The 18,119-nt window shown below is 36.9% G+C and overlaps 1 protein-coding gene across 1 annotated transcript in view; it reads left to right on the top strand.

The window, feature by feature from the left end:
* LOC139122946 (long-chain-fatty-acid--CoA ligase 1-like) overlaps positions 1 to 15,137 on the top strand; it is an 84,487-nt gene extending 69,350 nt beyond the window's left edge. Inside the window, exons 20-22 of the mRNA XM_070688834.1 lie at positions 12,039 to 12,140; positions 13,443 to 13,514; positions 14,213 to 15,137. Coding sequence (XP_070544935.1) covers positions 12,039 to 12,140; positions 13,443 to 13,514; positions 14,213 to 14,341 — 303 coding nt within the window. The 3' untranslated portion in view covers positions 14,342 to 15,137. The remainder of the gene's footprint in view (positions 1 to 12,038; positions 12,141 to 13,442; positions 13,515 to 14,212) is intronic.
* Positions 15,138 to 18,119: the final 2,982 nt, after the last annotated feature.

Raw genomic sequence — 18,119 nt, 5'->3', positions numbered from 1 at the left:
ATTGGAAATGCTGTCATTTTGTTTACGGTAACATTTGAAAGTTGAATTGTTATAAAATATTTGAAATTGAAATTTGACTTTGTTTGACCAATATTGCAGAGTATTCTTTATTATATCATACAAGTATATTGATGGCGCAAATACAGCGATCTGATTGGTCGAGACGCAAAAAGAACCGTAATATATTGGCGATATACCACGGCTGGCACACGCGCAAGTTCTCAGCTTGAGCAAAAATCCATTTTTGATGTTCCACGCCAGAATTTCAATATACTGTTATGATATAATAGCAATAAATCACACCCAGCGACGGTATACCACTCGATTTTGACCAGTTCACTTCATATAATAAATGGTAAATTTAACCTTTGGACAATTGCAACATCAATCATTTCTTCGCTCTGACTGTTTAAAAGATCAAAATAGGTATGCTTAAAGTTTACCACAACATACTTTGTGCAACCAGGCATAATTGTAAAATGTGTTCATTAATTGGAAATGCTGTCATTTTTAGCTCACATTTAGTTTATGTATTTCTACCAATTGAGGTATTAGGATGAGTCAGTCTCATTTGCATCTCATTTTGTGCAGGGTAACATTTGAAACTTGAAATGATGTAAAATATTTGAAATTAATATTGGACTTTGTTTGACCAATATTGCAGAGTATATTTTACCATTGTATTGAATGAGTCCTCATTTGCGTAAAACAACATGATAATCATAAAAAAATTGTTTTAAGTTTTCAAATGACTGATGGTTAATGATATGATTAGTAAAATGATAAATTATATTAAGGTCAAGTTTGGACTGGATTGTCTACGGTTATGCAGAAAGTATGAGAAAACATCAGTCAAAGTTGCCAGATTCAGAAACCATCTACGATTCAACCTCCATTGCAAACATCATCAGGTAACCCCAAGAAGTCTTATGCTGAGAAGTAATGTCAACGGAACCAAGGCCGATAACATCGTGCAGAGAGCGGAAAAGGCATTATTGAATGTCAGGATTGACCAAACTGTGAAAAGATTGAGCACTTTGACCAAAATTCAAACGGAACTCGTCAGCGAACTGAAACAATGCCTCGCAGAGAACGAATTTCAACAGGTTGTGGAGAGGGGTCACAGGTCACAGATGAAGGAACATGAAAAATCTAAGGAAAGGCAGATCAAGAAATTCAATCGATTAATTGAAAGAAAATCCAATCAACAAAATATGCAAGAGAGCATTAAACCAACAGACAGTGAGGATGAGCCTGATTCCAGCGAGAGGTGGGTGAAGAATTATTCGAAAAGATCCTTGAATGAAGTGAGGTATTTCGAGGTATCAAAAACGGAGGAGTGAGGGACAAAGTGCGGGACACGCAAACTGTAATTTATGGCACTCTGAGGGACGTCCCGCACTGTGTAAAATATGGGACTCTGAGGGAACGTCCCGCAGAGAGTTAAAAACTGGACTCTGAGGGACGGGGCGCCCCCAACGATGTGCATTGGTCCGGTACGCGCTGACGCGTTACTTTTCAGTTTGGCTTTTTCGTTTGCAATGGATCGCCAACAGCGTCGTCGACATTTTGAATCCCGCCAATAGAACGTGAAAAGAAAGATGAAGCTGCGCCAGGAAATCGCTTCCAACGTTTATTTCCTTTTTAGCAAAATCATTAGAAGAAAATATAACTTTCTATGTAGCCCATTCTTCATGATGTCCTGTCTGATGTGGCGCTTGGATTGCCACCACTGTCATGGCGAGAAATGGTATAATATCACAAGCAGATCGTGCCTCAAAGTTTATCGAAATGCTTTTACGTAAAATCTGTCTGGAGACGTAATTTCTCGTGTGAACAGATTATGACATAGCAACCACAGTCCTAGCCTTGCGTACAGGTCTGTGTGTTCCCGGCGTTATACGGCCTCTCAAATGTAGTAGGCCGTATACGCCGGGAACAGAGTAGAGTAGATCGAAACGCAAACGGGGTGTTATTATAGGAAAGGCAGTGACTTATTTTAAATCTGAATAAAATGCTGTTTCTGGTTGTGTAAGTCTGTCGATCGAAATATATATTTTGTTCCCAGTTGATTAATCATGGGGGAGGGCAGTCTAGATCTCCCCTTTATGGTTTGATATTTACTGACTCGTTCCTTCTCATTTTTGTCAATCGATGAAAGCATTTTCGTCTTCCATATTTCAATCTTACTTTGACCGATGTTATATCCTGACCTATAGTTTCATTAGTTTTGACCAACGTACAAGACGTGGCCATGCGCCCGGTTGACGAGATATTTTGCAAAACTGTGAAGAAATATTTGAACACGTACGACCATACTGTATGCATGGGGGCCCGGGACACATCGATGTCAGTCTTTCCGGGCTGTTTACATGTAGCTTAGGGATATCAAAGCAGATGAATCAGTCAGTTTAATAAAACATAACTTTTCGGACATATTTTATGTCAATTTTGTCAATGTCGGACTTTTGATTCGATTGAGAAACCAGATTCACCTACAGAGATGTCTGTATCAAACACGGACGCACAATTCGGAATAGTTTGTTGTGCTACGTCGGTCTCAGTCTTGGTGTCTCTCCCATAAATTTTCGAATCTATAGGCCTACACTTGTCGTTTCGATTCACAGGTAGCGGTACACCGATGACCAGATATTGTATGTTCTTAAAACTAGTCTATAAAGCAATTTCTTTGTCATCGTGTCTCCCGTGAACGTCCTTGAACCTATGGACGTGACCATTGTTTTTTCTGCGCCCATTATAGTGTAAACACCTGCTCGTTCCCAGCAGAGTACTTTTTTAAAGTTCTGCACATCATTGTACACTGTGTGTGTAAGCCCTAAACATTGTTCAATTATGGAAAGGTATTAGTAAAGAATAAAGGGTCGTTACAGTTGCAAAAATTGCGAGAAAAACGGCATGTTTTTCCAGTACTTTTACAGTTCTGTGCTTTCCGTCCCTGTTACTCAAATAGAATAGTCATATTCACAAGCGCTATTGTTTTAAATCACGTCCAGGATGTGCTGTTGATTTTCATTCTTTCGTGCAATTTCATTCGTTTGAAGCAATTATCCTTTCATTTGACTGCTCTGTGGGACTCTTCTGGATATGTGTTTTGGATAAAAAGAACTCTACAGAGAAAGACATAAACTTCGACGGTGATAGGTATACAATATCGGTTTGATGTGAGATTACAAGTTATTTTAGAAGTTCTCAAAACCAGTAAAAATAATTCTGCGCACCACTTATTGATAGTGTCTTCTTGTGAACGTCTTTGAATCCGTGACCGCGACCATTGTTTTTGAAGTGTTCGACGGTCGATGATCGGTAGATTAATAAGGACATATGTCACTGAACTATCGTGTGATTATTAGCATGGTTAGGTAATAGACGGTGTTGTAGAGGCTATGCGGCGAAAGTCCACGGTCCAAGGGAGCATGAGACGTACATCGCATGCTTTCTTACAACGAACGAGCCGTCGGTTTCCATAGCTACTACGTGAAATCCGGCCTCACCGATGTCCCTGTCCTGATTCGGAGAACAACTTTCAAGCTGCGTGTTGAGGTTCAGATGTCCGATTTTTTCATATTCAAAAGGCTTATTGATTTACAGAGAACGCCCGTCTTTTCTTTAGCTTTAACTTAGCACATGATGGCAATTGAAAATTCAAAGCCAAATAGCCAGTGGGAAAAAAATTCGACGACTCGCTCTCACCAGTTTCTCCCCCCCGTGAAGTCGGTATCATTGCTCCTCCATGTTTATTGTTGGTTGTACGGCCAGTTTGAAGTCAAAGACTTTCTTCACGGTAAAATTCATATAATTACCATACCGCGAAGTTCCCTGTGCATTTCAATATGTCTATTTGGAAGCAAAAGCGTCACGGACATTCGATCGATGGTGATGAACTTTCTCCAGGCCGTGACATGTCACCAGTTACGAACTTTACCGGTTTTCGATACGAAAGATGCAATATATTATCAGCGTTGTTCACATTGTGTTTTGAGTCTGATATCGAATATAACAGGAAAAAACTAACGATTAGAGTGACGACAGAGACCATGCCCGATACGGGAAATTGACATCAACTTTTGCATTGAGCAGTGACTTCAGACTGATATATAAATGTCGACAATATAAAACATTGAAAAATGCCAGAGAGAGAGAGAGAGAGAGAGAGAGAGAGAGAGAGGTTTACGCTGTCGCGAACTGATTATACTCTTTCGGATATGACTTCGGTATAGACGATACACAGACATCGAAAATGTACACCTACTTTCCAGAAATTTGACAAATCTTATAATAAGAGTAGAACAAATCCAAAAGTGTTGGTTGAAGTAAATCTTCAGATGTTGGTTTTCCAAAGTTAGACAATACTTACAGAAATATGGTCGTCAGTCTTCTCTAAAAACTATTTTCTTCAACACCACGTTTCTTATGATTGGTGATGTCATTTTTTATTATTTTTACAAACTTTCAATGCATCAAACGCCATTAGACTATCACATATGCCTGTCAGGGAGTTACAATATATTTCCAAGGGCTGGCACGCGATGTCAACTTACGCGTCGTCCGTCGTGCGGCCGGTGCAGTGTCACAGATCGCTCCGTCTGTAATCGCGGCCACTTTTGATGTGACACCCACGTGCGTTTGAGGGTTTTTTGTTACCTAATTTGTCGACCTCACAAAATTTCACAGTCCATGCTTTGAAGCAGTCTCAACATGGCAAACATGTCTCGCGTAAATTTCATCCTCGTCGTTCCAATTATTCAAGACTGCCCATAGCATACAGCCCCAACACGGGGAACACGCAACTCTCTTCACCTACACGCCTTTCGATAAATTTTCACGTAGTACATGCGGTTTCAGCGACCTGCAGGGCAATGTTTTATAGTAAGCCCTATCTCCATGGGCCTGATCGTGATTTTGTGCTATACCAATGCACATCGTCGGGGGTGCCCCCGTCCCTCAGAGTCCAGTTTTTAACTCTCTGCGGGACGTTCCCTCAGAGTCCAATATTTTACACAGTGCGGGACGTCCCTCAGAGTGCCATAAATTGCAGTTTGCATGTCCCGCACTATGTCCCTCACTCCTCCGTTTTTGATACCTTGAAATACCTGATGAAGTTGAGCGATCAGTGCTAATGAAAGGCCTGAATTTTGCAGTGAGTCCCCGCCAGGTGCCCATCATCGATTACATAACCACAACAGAATGTGCATGTAGACACCTTGACCAAAATGATGCTAATGAACTGCGTGCCAAAGTTCTTGTTGAACTAAACAAACATGAGAGGGTGGAACAAAATCTTCACCAAAGAGAACATCAAGCAATTAAAGAACTTAAAAGTGACAAATCAATCAAAATCCTGCCGGCGGACAAAGGGAGATGTACTGTCATTCTAGACACTGACACATACAAAGAAAAATGTGAATCGCTACTCAGTGATTCAAAGACATACAAAATACTGAAGCGAGATCCCACGCAGAGCTATAAAAAGCAGTTCATAACATCGCTGAAGGACCTGACAGATAGGGGTAGCATCAGTAAAGAACTCCACAGACGATTATATCCGACAACAGATACACCACCCAAATTTTACCGTTTGCCAAAAATCCATAAAGAGGGAATACCTCTTAGGCCCATAGTAAGTTGCATCGGTTCCATTTCATATAATTGTGCAAAGTACGTAGCAGATGTGTTTTGCACCACTAGTCAGTACTTCTATCCATCATGTGAATAATTCCAAACAGTTTTGTGATATTATCAAAACATGTCATCTTGGACCGGATGAAGAAATGCGATCGTACGATGTTAGTGCGCTATTTACTAGTGTACCGGTGGACGGGGCCTTGCAGATTATAAGTCAACGCCTGGAAAGTGATACAACTTTGCATCAACGTACATCCATGACTCCGGCCGAAATTATCATATTACTGGGACTGTGTGTGAAATGTACATATTTTACGTTTAACGGATCTTTCTATCAGCAAATTCATGGGGCAGCTATGGGATCTCCAGTGTCTCCGATAGTATGCAATCTATACATGGAACACTTTGAATCTATAGCTCTGACAACAGCTCCCAATCCACTGTCGTGGTGGTACCGATATGTTGATGACACTCACACAAAGTTAGAGCGGAAATTTGCTGATGAATTTACGCATCATATCAACAACTTGGACCAACACATAAAGTTCACAACGGAGGAGGAGCACGATAACGCATTGGCGTTCTTGGATGTTGAGACAATCAGGCGCCCAGATGGCCAGATAAAAACCAAGGTATTTAGGAAATCAACACACACTGACCAATACTTACATTTCACCTCAAATCACCCCCTGGTTCATAAAATGGGGGTAGTCAGAACCCTCCATCACCGAGCAGATCTCATCTGTAGCGATCCCAATGATAGGCTGGAGGAGAAAACCCACATCAACAATGCCCTTCATCACTGTGGTTATCCATCCTGGGCAATTAAGCAGGCAACCCGTACCAGAAAGAAGGCCCACACTAACTCAGTACAGAGGAATGGAAATCAAAAGAAGGTGCACGTAACTGCTCCATACATCAAAAACCTAACAGAAATATTGCAGCACACTTTCAGAACATATGGTATGCAGTTACACACTAGGCCCTTTAACACCATCAGACAACTACTGGTATGCCTGAAGGATCCCACACCATCGAAAGACGTATGTGGTCCTATTTATCACATCCGATGTGAGGGTTGTGGAGATAATGAATGCAAAATGGACTATATCGGAGAAACAGAACGATCCTTGCAAGCCCGAGTGAAAGAACATCGGCGTCCAAGCTGCGTCACTTCAGAGGTTTCTAAACATATTCACAATGATTCCCCGGGTCATAATTTCATGGTAGAAAATGTGAAAATCTTGGATCGGGAGCCAGATTGGTTCAAGAGGAAGCGATATACATAAGAACACATAAACCAACGCTGAATCGGGATGGCGGACGGTATCAACTTCCCCGAATCTTGGATAATATTTTAAGATCACGCATGCGCAGTGGTGCTAATCAACACCATTGATAAAGACGGCTGGATAGTTGTCGAAAGCTCTGGATAGAGAAATAATTCTCCCGTGCAGTACAAAGTATTTAGCTACAAGAATATAGTATGCCTGCACAGATGAGTCTGCATCATTGTATATTAAGGGACACTACTTGTTAGCTACTATAGACTATAGTCTATAGAAACTATTGGGATGGGTATCCGTCCGGCATCCGTCGTCAGTCTGTATGTATGTATGTATGTATGTATGTATGTCAGTTTGTGAGGCGTCCGTCCACTCAATTATCTTTAGAACTGCAGCGCTTACTGATTTGATATTTGTTGTGTAGATTAAAAATATGATTTTGAGAAACTATTTTGTTCAATTTTTTGATATTGTTGAAAATAGGCAAATTAATGCCAAAAAGGTGTTTTTGGTAAAAATCCTCTTCTTCATAACCACTGGTCAGACAGCTTTGTTATTTGGTAAACAGGTCCCTAGGGATAACCCAACTTAGATTTGTTCAAATTGTGATGAAATATGCAAATGTGTATTTTTAGGAATTTTTTTGTCATTTTTGGTCAAATTTGACTTACATTATATGTAATTCTTTACTGTATAAACCCTATCAATTCACCCAGAAAAAAAATAATTAATATGATTTTAAATAATTGAATTAATTAGGAAATCATCAAAGCCAAAATAATTTTAGTGTGGAATTATCAGAAAGTTCAACTTTTTTTGACAGCTCATAGTGAAATGCTTACCATCTTGGAGGATTAAAACATGTAAAGGCAACTTTCCTGAATCACAACTTTGATATATCCTAAAAGTCATTTACTGTGCCCTGTATGTTATCTAAAGAAATTGCTCACAATAGTTTGTCATGAGAGGGTGATCAAATAAATAGAGATAGAGAAAGTTCTAATTTCCATTTATGGTTGACTTGGTAAGGATAAAATAAAATTACTTCTTGAGGAAAAAATAGAGTGGTCAATTAAGGTAAAGGGCGACGAATTCGGACGCGCCACACGCTTTAGAACGTTTCTGCGCAGATTTAACTCCAGCCTGCCGCAAATTGGTTATTTTGTAGCGCTTGTATTTAACATCACCTGTCATTGTTGAAATTGCGCTTTTACCTAATTTTTTGACCCAGTGTCTTAGAAATACATATGACCTATAACCTTTTCATATTTTGACCCCCTAGGAAACTGGTATTTATTCAATATGAGCGAAAAATTAACATTTCTCTCCCATTTATATGGCGCAAATTACCCATTCACCTGGAGATATTGTAAAAAGTAGCGTGGTGACACCCTTTTATTGAAAGTGTAAACTAAATGGTATTATGTCAGGAGTTTATTCGCCAAGTTTGGTCAAAATGACACCATTCAAAGCGACAGGAAGAAAGTTCGAAAATTATGTAGTGATATAATTTCGATATCGTCATTTTGTAATAGATATATTTATGTTAAAATTTCTTCACAAACATCATGAAAACTATAATTCGATAGATATGGATCTTAAGTATTGGTATTTATTAAAATTAAGTCATTTGCTAAGCGTTTTATAATTGCTTTCTTTAGTTTAAGTGAACTATATCATTTTTATTTATTTCTAACGACGCCATTTTAACGTCCGTTTCCATGGAAACGAGCTTGGTGACCCCCATTTTTATTTCATTTTTGCACTTGTACAACTTCCAAGAATATTTGTGTAAAGTTTCAAGAAATGACACCACAACTTAATTTTGACGTAATTCGTAGTACTTCACCTTAAAAGAGTGGACAAAGTGAAAGGGTTTTTATGGTAAAGCTGGGCTGTAAGATTCCTCATGTGCTATTTATAGCAATTATGCAATCTGTGTAAACAGTGCAGTGAAAGTGTTATATGATTCCTTATAATGCTTTTGATGACCTTGAACTTCTTAAGTTTCAAACATTTGTCTCTTCAGTGTGCTTTCTCTGATTACGTACAGTCTCAACTTATTCAAAAGAACTTACTTACAATGTTAATTTAAAAGTTAAAATGTGCTTGGTTAATAGGATGAAAATACTGATATTAAAAGATAACCAGCTCAAGATTCTTTATAACCTGACAGATATGCTGTTTTTTAGCTCATATTTGGTTTTATATATAAATACCAAAAAGAGCTTATATGATGAGTCTGAGTGGCGTCTGTGTCTGTATATTTTTTATGACGTAAATCTTGATTTAAGAAAGTCTTGTTTACTTTAATTAGAATGTAATAAACTCTTGTTTATTAGCTACTATAGACTAATATAGTCTATAGAAGCTATTGGGATGGGTATCCGTCCGGCGTCCACCATCAGTCTGTATGTATGTATGTATGTCCGTTTGTGAGGCGTCCGTCCACTCAAATATCTTGAGAACTGCAGTACTTACTGATTTGATATTTGTTATGTGGATAAAATACAATTTTGAGAAACTATTTTTAATAATTTTTTGATATTTTTGAAAATATGCAAATTAGCGCCAAAAAAAGGCGTTTTTGGTAAAAAATCTTCTTCTTCATAACCACTGGTCAGACAGCTTTGTTATTTGGTATACAGGTCCCTAGGGATAACATAGATTTGTTAAAATTGTGATGAAATATGCAAATCTGTATTTTTAGCAGAATTTTTTTCCATTTTTGGTCAGGCCATCCTGAAATGAGCTATTAAAGATATCTACCTTCTTCATCAATACATGTGTCACAATGGGTTATTCTCTACATAACACAGCAGAGCTCTGTCAACTGTTGAGTTGCTTGTTTTTGCAAAACTGCTGGTCAGACAGCTTTAATATTTGGTTTACAAGTCCCTAGGATGACCTTAGTGAGATAATTTCATACAGTCAGGAAATACTTAATTTTGTATCTACGTCTATAGTAGCTTCAGGGACTTTGGCCCTATGTTTTTAACTATTTGTTAGTACTCATGGTACTTCAGTATTATATGGTACTATGGGAACACATTCATTTTTATAACTTGAATGTACCTTTTCCCTATTACATAGAAATTGACATGATTAAGTTTTTTTCTGTGTATTTCAACCCATTGTTATGATTTTATACCAACAATGCATATGGAATAAGAAGCAATTTGCAACCAAACAACTGATTAATTTTTATAATTCAGTTGAATTAACAAGATAATTTGTATAATATCAAAACTATTTAATCCCTATTCTTTCCATTAATATTTGAAATTTTCTAGTGGATTCAGAACAACATTAACCTGTTACCTGCCAGATAGTATCACTTTCCCATCTGCCAAGTCAGTAAAAAGCAGTATTGAGCCAAAATCATATGTATTTTCACCCTCTTTGTTTGGTATGTAATAGCAGCTTTAGTCTGTAAATTTCATGTTTACAATATCTCTGTCCTCAGGGACCTTCAAATCTTCATATCTTTGTTAAAATGCACCATATGGGATATGTTTTGCCTTACTAGTTTTAACCAACTTGACCTGATGGTGAAATCTTGTACAGTTCATAATATTACACAGTCTCGCTGCTCTTCCTAATTTTCATAATTGTGACACAAGAAAACCAAACAATGACTGGATATCGCATCACAGAAGCTATAATGAGTCTATCAATTACTGTGGTTTGCATTGACCCGATGGCATTAGGTGAACTAGACATATTGTCTAAATTGAGGTGTTGCAAACACTGTCAGGTGCAATTATCAGCTAGGCAGTAATATTAGTCAATCATAAGGGAATCAGCTCAAAAAAGTTGCAACATTTTCTAGCAGGAGGTCAGGCATAGTCAAAACACACCACAAGATCCACACACACCAAGTCTGCTATCCTCAGCTACATACCAGCAATCTGAGTTGTAATTCAGTGGTGGTGTTGTTTCGACTATGTCTGACCATCTGCTAGACAATGTTTCAACTTTTGCATAGTTGATTTCTTTGTAATTGACTGATAATACCGCCAAGCTGATAGTTACGCCTGGCAGTGTTGATAACACCTCTATTTAGACAAGATGTCTAGCTAGTCCCCTTAATGCCAATGGGTCAATGCAAACCACCGTAAGATATCACATCAGTGAAACATCACATAATTGGTATTTCTCATCCAGTGAATTTGAATCTTATGGAAGCTTCAAATATATACCTTGGATTGGCCAGACTGTCAATTCCTTGAATGAGTGATCTTTGTGGGAAATAATACAAAAGTTTGATAAGCTGAAAACGGGAGAGTCAATCACATAAACATTTCTCTGAGTGATACTTGCAACACTAAAATCTGATTGGCGGAACAACGATATCATCACTTCGTCGCTACCAGTACATTGTCATCACAAGCAATAAAGGGATATTTCAGGAACAACACTGATGCCAAACATAAATACATTGATGAGGAAGCTATTAAGATGCTTCATTTCCTCATTGACAACATATTCATCAAATTTGTGGGCATGGTATCCTATCGTGGCTTCATAGCTTGATCTGTTTATCCAAATAAGAGCATCATGTTCTGTACACAAAGCCATATGGCAAGATGGATGACTTTAATTTTCAAATTATCAACTTTCCCTATTTGTCGAGCAACATTCCATTTGCTCCAACTTATGGTTTATATGCTTCACAACTCCTTAGATACTGTAGAGTTTGCAAGTCATATGATGATATTCAAGAATGACATGCCTCATTAGCATTTAAGTTAGTGAGACGGCTTCTTCGAAAGTATGCTTGCAAGATCTTTTAAGAAATTCTGCATGTTTTGGATATGGGAAATGAACCCTGATCATGCATTGGATTGAATTACTGAAATGTTTGCATATCCAAACAAATCCCTGTCCCCTGAAAGGTATGGATAATTGAAGTTGTTGTGGGCGCTTGGAGAATAAATTTTTTATGTCTAAACAGCATCTTTTAGCACACAATATACTTTTGAGTGAAAAACACAGGTGTATGAGCATGTTTTTGACTCACTGATTACAACAATGTCACTGGCTTGAAGAGCTTTTTAAAAACATACCTGACAATGATAGGAACATTTTATACTTTATTTTGATCAGAGTTATGCGGTTGGGATAGTTGTACCTGATCCGGATGAGCTGTTGAAGTGGGCAAAGGAGAACGGAATGTCAGGAAGTCTGGAAGAGCTTTGTCGAAATACGGTATGTGAGCAATATGCGTAGAAGTTTAAACTTTCACTCCTCTAAAGGTAATATCATATTTTTAACTTGCAAATCCTCACCCTTCATGTTTTGCTGTGTAACTCATTTTCATCTCAGACAAATACCACAACAGATTCGAAATGTGATGCCTCCGTAAAGATGAGCTCTCAAATAAACATGTCCAAATAATGAGAAAGATCTAAAGAAACTCAAGATCCCATTGCTTGGGCTTGATGATGTGGAATATATTGCAATGTGAGACACTGGTTGTGAAGCCGAAGAATTGGGATGTGCATGACTAACTTGCTTTCAGGAGATTACATCAGTGTTAAACAAGTTTTACTTTGTTTGAATATCTTTCTTGTTGAAGAATTTCATGATCTAGAATGTCAAAATTGTGATTAATTGGAACAACCTTAAGACTGAATTACAGGGTATAGTTGTTTTCCAAAACTGAGAGCCGATGTGATATGAAAGAAGCCACTGAGACATACAAAGATGAGCATATACCTACATGTAGATTGCCACTTATTAGAAACGGCTACCAGCATTCATGCGTAAGCTGAGCATCAAAATTTCAAACTCAGGCATGAATGATGTTGTGATAGGACTTGATGACAATGTCCATACACACAAGACATTCCATAAAATATATTGGATAATCATCAATATTCCCAGGGAAATGCATTCCCATGCATGAATAAACTTGTAATATGAGCAATTATATATTCACAAATTACATAGCAAATTTTTAAAAATGTCATTACTTACAATGAATTTTATCGATTTTAGTAGCAACCTAGTCCGTTGGTGTAGTTGTGTGAGGTGTCATAGATGATATTATCCATTTTTACAAATGTATTTATGAGCACCTTCAGTATGGAAATCAAACTCTTAAATGTCTCATGATCAGTGTAGCATATTCATTGACCTAATTACCAGTGTTTTGTTGAAATTCTTCCAGTTAAAAGTGGATTATATCAGAATGTATGAATATTTTTTCTAGTAGAGATGAGATATGGAAACTGTTGTGAGATTCTACTCAATATACAAGATAGTTGAAATTCACCAAATATTTGATAAATGAACAACATTCACTATAATAATTAAAAACTAAAAGGACTGATTCTGAATTTCCAGCTAGTATGTTTTCTCTTCCCATGTACTTCAAACAACTCATCCTGAATAACCTGTGGATTGTTGTGATTTGATCAATTAGAATTTTGCATCACTGACAAGAAAGTAAGTGTATTTCGACTGCTTGTTGAATGTCTTATGCGTTGTTTTTTGTGCCTCTTGCAGACTGTTAAGAAAACCATCCTTGATCAAATGCATCAAGCAGGAAAAGAATCTGGATTAAAATCCTTTGAACAGGTGAATTCATTTCTATACTGTTACGACTCTCATTACTGTCAATGTAGTTTTCAGAGACAGCTGTCACATGATTGACGTCTATGTCACATGTTTGTTTCAACGTGATCGTTAAATAATAATAATAATAATAATAATAATAATAATAACAATAACTTTATTGACGTTATTCCCTCAAAGGTGAACATTGTCAAAAACTAGTACTACAAAAATAAGAAAAGGATACTTATCAAAAATATATATATATATATATATATATATATATATATATATACATATATATATATATATATATATATATATATATATATATAATATATATATATATATATATATATATATATAAGATATAACTTTATGCAGAATATGAAATGTGTGTGTTCGTTAAATGTGTGTGTCATCATCCATCCACCCCACAGTATGTTTTGGTTTACCCATCCACCCTAGAAGAGAATAGGCATGAACCAAATTGTTTTCGTGGATGGGTTAACAGTGAAGGGGAGCATCAGAATGAACTAAAGTAACATTTGAATTAAAATATATGTATGTATATGATAATGAGTACTTGTAAGTTCTTCATCAATTTTTGGTAAGCAAAGTTATTGTATGATGGTAAATATCTGTGCACATCAGCAGTCACATCAAACAGCTAACACAAATAATTATTCACATTATATTTCCATGTTCATTTCTAAATCCAGGTCAAGGACATCTATCTATCAGCTGAGCAGTTCACAATGGAAAATGACCTGTTGACGCCCACATCTAAGAGCAAGAGGCCTTCTCTTAGAAAGCACTTTGCAGAACAAATCCAAGCAATGTACGAGTGAATGCACAATGACGGCGTACAAGAAATTACCTATGTATCTAAGTACCTGAGTTATGCCTTTGGGCCAAATGAAATGAAATGGGCAGTACTGTACAGATGGATGTACAGGTAGTGTCTTGTATGACACAGTGATTATGAAAAAAGTTCTGAATTTTGTTTTACCCTTAGCGCTGACTTAATCGTCGTGCTTGTTAACTGTTTAAAAATTTTTGAGCACATTATCAGCTTTGATCATTTACAGAAAGATGGACTTTGATTGACCAAATATGAAACAAATCTCAGCGTTTGTTTTCTTTAAAAAGTTGCTTGGATATTTCTTCTACAAGTAGAATAAATGTGAGACTATTCAATGTTTTTGCTTGAATGCAAATTGCTCATTTCAAGTTATTTGAATAATTATCTTTCAGCTATCGGTCTTAAATTGCTTGAAACCATGAGTACAGTTTGGAAAAATATTTCAATGTTGCAAAAAAATGAATGCAGTCTCGAGACACTGAAATACTGTTCATTTGATCATTTCAAAACACAGACAGGGGCATTGCTGTGAAAGCAGCACCCATTACTACAAACTCAAATTATTGACATTTTAATACTTCAAGAATGATGTGCTTTATTTCATGGAAACCATGATTTGTATACACAGCATCGATTTTAGTTTCCGTTCACTCCTAATTTAGTAGTTTGTAATCACCATGGATTGAACCATAACAGTGTGCTTTATATCAGAAAAGGAATTTTTTTATGATGTAAATTTGATAATAAAATCATTTATATGCAATAATGCATCATCCTTGTAAGTTCCACTGTGAGTGTCATGTCAATTATCTCCTCATTTGCATATTTAATTAGCTTTTTGAATTGGTGATATAACTCTGAAATTCCTACACCAAATTTGATGATACCTGCGGCAAATTATTAAATAACTCATTTGCATATTTAATGAAGTGTTGTAATTACTCCTGTAACTCCGAAATAACTGCACCAAATTTGATGAAATCTGCTGCAGATATTAATCTGACAGATATCTGACTGTGTTTTTGAGCATTTAGCAATGTAAAGTTAATTAAGGGTCCATTTGCATATTTAATGAACTTTGTAATTAGTGATATAACTCTGAAATTATGGCACCAAATTTTGTGAAATCTGCTACAGAAATTTATCAGATAAATATATAATTGTCGCGTGAAGCACTAACCAGTGTCAAGTTAATTAAGGGTTCATTTGCATGTTAATGAACCTTGTAATTAATGATATAACCCTTAAATTACAGCATTAAATTTGATGAAACATGCTACAGATGTTGATCTGATATCTAATTATCCCCCGAAGCAATGAGCAGTGTCAAGTTAATAAACAGCTCATTTGCATATTAAATGAAGTTTTGTAATGAGTGTAATTAGTGATTTGACTGTGCGAAAGTTGATGAAACCTGCTACATGTAATGATCTGAGAAGCGTACTACTATGTGATGTCCCTGTTGTAAACAACGTGAGCACATTCAGTTCACATCTGGTCTGTGTCAAGATCTACTCAGCTGTAAGTTGATATTATTTGCTACAAGGTTTTTTCCATGATCAGCAACTGCTATGGTGCAATGAGGCAGAAAGACATTATTATCAGGAATTTACAGCGATGGCAACTGGACCATCAGGGTGTATTGGCTTTAAAGAGACAAAGTCGGTCTCTTTGATTTCTTGTGATATCAGGATAAAATGGAATACGACTAAACACAACTGCAAAAGTGTGTCAAAAATTACCCCCTTGCTGAAGGCAAGCAGATGATTTCACTTTTTGACTTCTAGCCAAACATGGATTTTTCCAATCCCAACTTGCTTTCCTGTGACAAATAAACAATGCCACTGTGTAAGGGAAAGCTGCTACCCTTATTTATATGAAAGGCACCACCATTAGAAAAGCTTGCATGCGATTCAATTTTATGTAACCATGTATATTCAGCCATGATTGGTGAGAGTTGTACACTTGAACTTTTGAACTTCATTTAGTTAAATATTGTCTGGCTGCAAGCAGAGCTAAAGTTGCGCACAGTTGACCAGTATGTTTCAAGAATTTAAACAACACAAAGTACTTTTCACACCAAACAAAATTCATGAAAGAAAAACGCTCAACAAGCAATTTTGTTCCTTCAACAGCTGATTTCACGGTGGACCTTTCAAATTACCTCATAAGGATAATTAATTGAGTGGTTATACGGGCATAATTGTCAAACATAAAAAGCATCACCTATGTTGGACCCCTCTTGTTCTGTCTCAGTAGCCTTTATCAGCTTAAGGTCAACATACTTGGTGTTTAACTTGTATGTTTATGTGAAAGAGAAGGACGATTATGGTCGTCTGCAAATTTTCTGAAAGTTGAACATTGCCTTCAATGTTTGGAAAATATTATATATATAATATATTATAGCCCAAATATGGGTCTATTTGCCCGAGGGTAGGTGACCATTTGCTCTCCTTACGTCGGACAAATGGTCCCTTGCCCCGAGGGTACATAGTCCCTTGTTTGGGCTATAGGCACATAATCCCTTGTCTGGGCTATCATTACATGTCTCTTCTACACAGTTTTCACTCAATATATTTAGGTTTATTGGTAAATGATAATCAAATGCTTCATTTCCGTCTTAGACGAAAATCCGTTAAAAATGGAATCATTTTCATCATCGAATGGCGCATTGATATGTTTAAACCAATGTTATGCGGTTTATCAATTTTTTATGCACAATTTTCCTAAAATCGGATTTCCTATGCAAAACATGAAATTTCAACATTTTTACATCCAAAAGTTGTTGAATTGAAAATAGTTCCGGTTCAATTTCAGCCCGGTGATGATGACTGATGCGGCCCGCGACGTCATCGACGAGTTACCATTGAATCTTATGGAGCGCGCGACGTTCAATTCACGAGGCATGTAATAAAAGTATTATCGATTTACTCCGCTAATAGGTCAGACCGCCAGCGGCCATCGTTGCAGTTTTATCTTGATTCTCACCCTATCGTGGTGAATTCTTGGACCAGATCTGTTTAATCTTATCCTTTAACCATTAACATGATTCAGTTAGATCAGTTTTCGACACGATAAAATTCGCTCTCGATTTATTACATTATTATCACTTTTTTCTGTCGAAAGACTATCAATTTGAATCAGACAACTTTCAATTTTCATTCTTCTTCTGTATAAGCAAAAAACCTAATCGGCAATGTGTTCGGCTGTAATCTCGATACTCAATAAGTATATCTTCGTAAACCAACCCATAAAAATGCCTCTCTACCACCCGATGTTTCTCTTTACCTTCGTATACATAAACTCACCTTCACCGGCCGTGACTGTATAAAATCATCATTACAATGTAAAATTCTCACAATCACTTAAAAATCTCTGCTTCCCACTAAACATAGAAATATCAAGGCATACTATTTCTCAAGGACCATTGGCACAGGCAATGTATGAATTATTGAAAAACGACTCTAACGAAGAATGAACGGGACATTCTATTCAAATATTTCTTATTTTGATGACAATAACTGAGAATGATAGGGCTTAATAGCGGCTTACTTCAAACAGAAGTCACTTTAATGTCTGCAGGTAGTATCCCTACTTGTTTATGACGGTTTACATCAAAGGTAAGAGCACGCCATAAGAATTGCAAGTATACGGGGGCCGTATCCGTTACATTTTATGTGTGACGCTGTCACCGTAATGAAAAAGAATTTCGCAGTTCTTCTGAGAGTAATACGCCGCTGTAAGCTCGCTATACAATCGACAAG

Source organism: Ptychodera flava, chromosome 22, assembly GCF_041260155.1.
Source record: "Ptychodera flava strain L36383 chromosome 22, AS_Pfla_20210202, whole genome shotgun sequence".
In the NCBI taxonomy this organism is placed as follows: Eukaryota; Metazoa; Hemichordata; class Enteropneusta; family Ptychoderidae; genus Ptychodera; species Ptychodera flava.
This window is presented reverse-complemented; position numbering and strand designations above follow the sequence as displayed.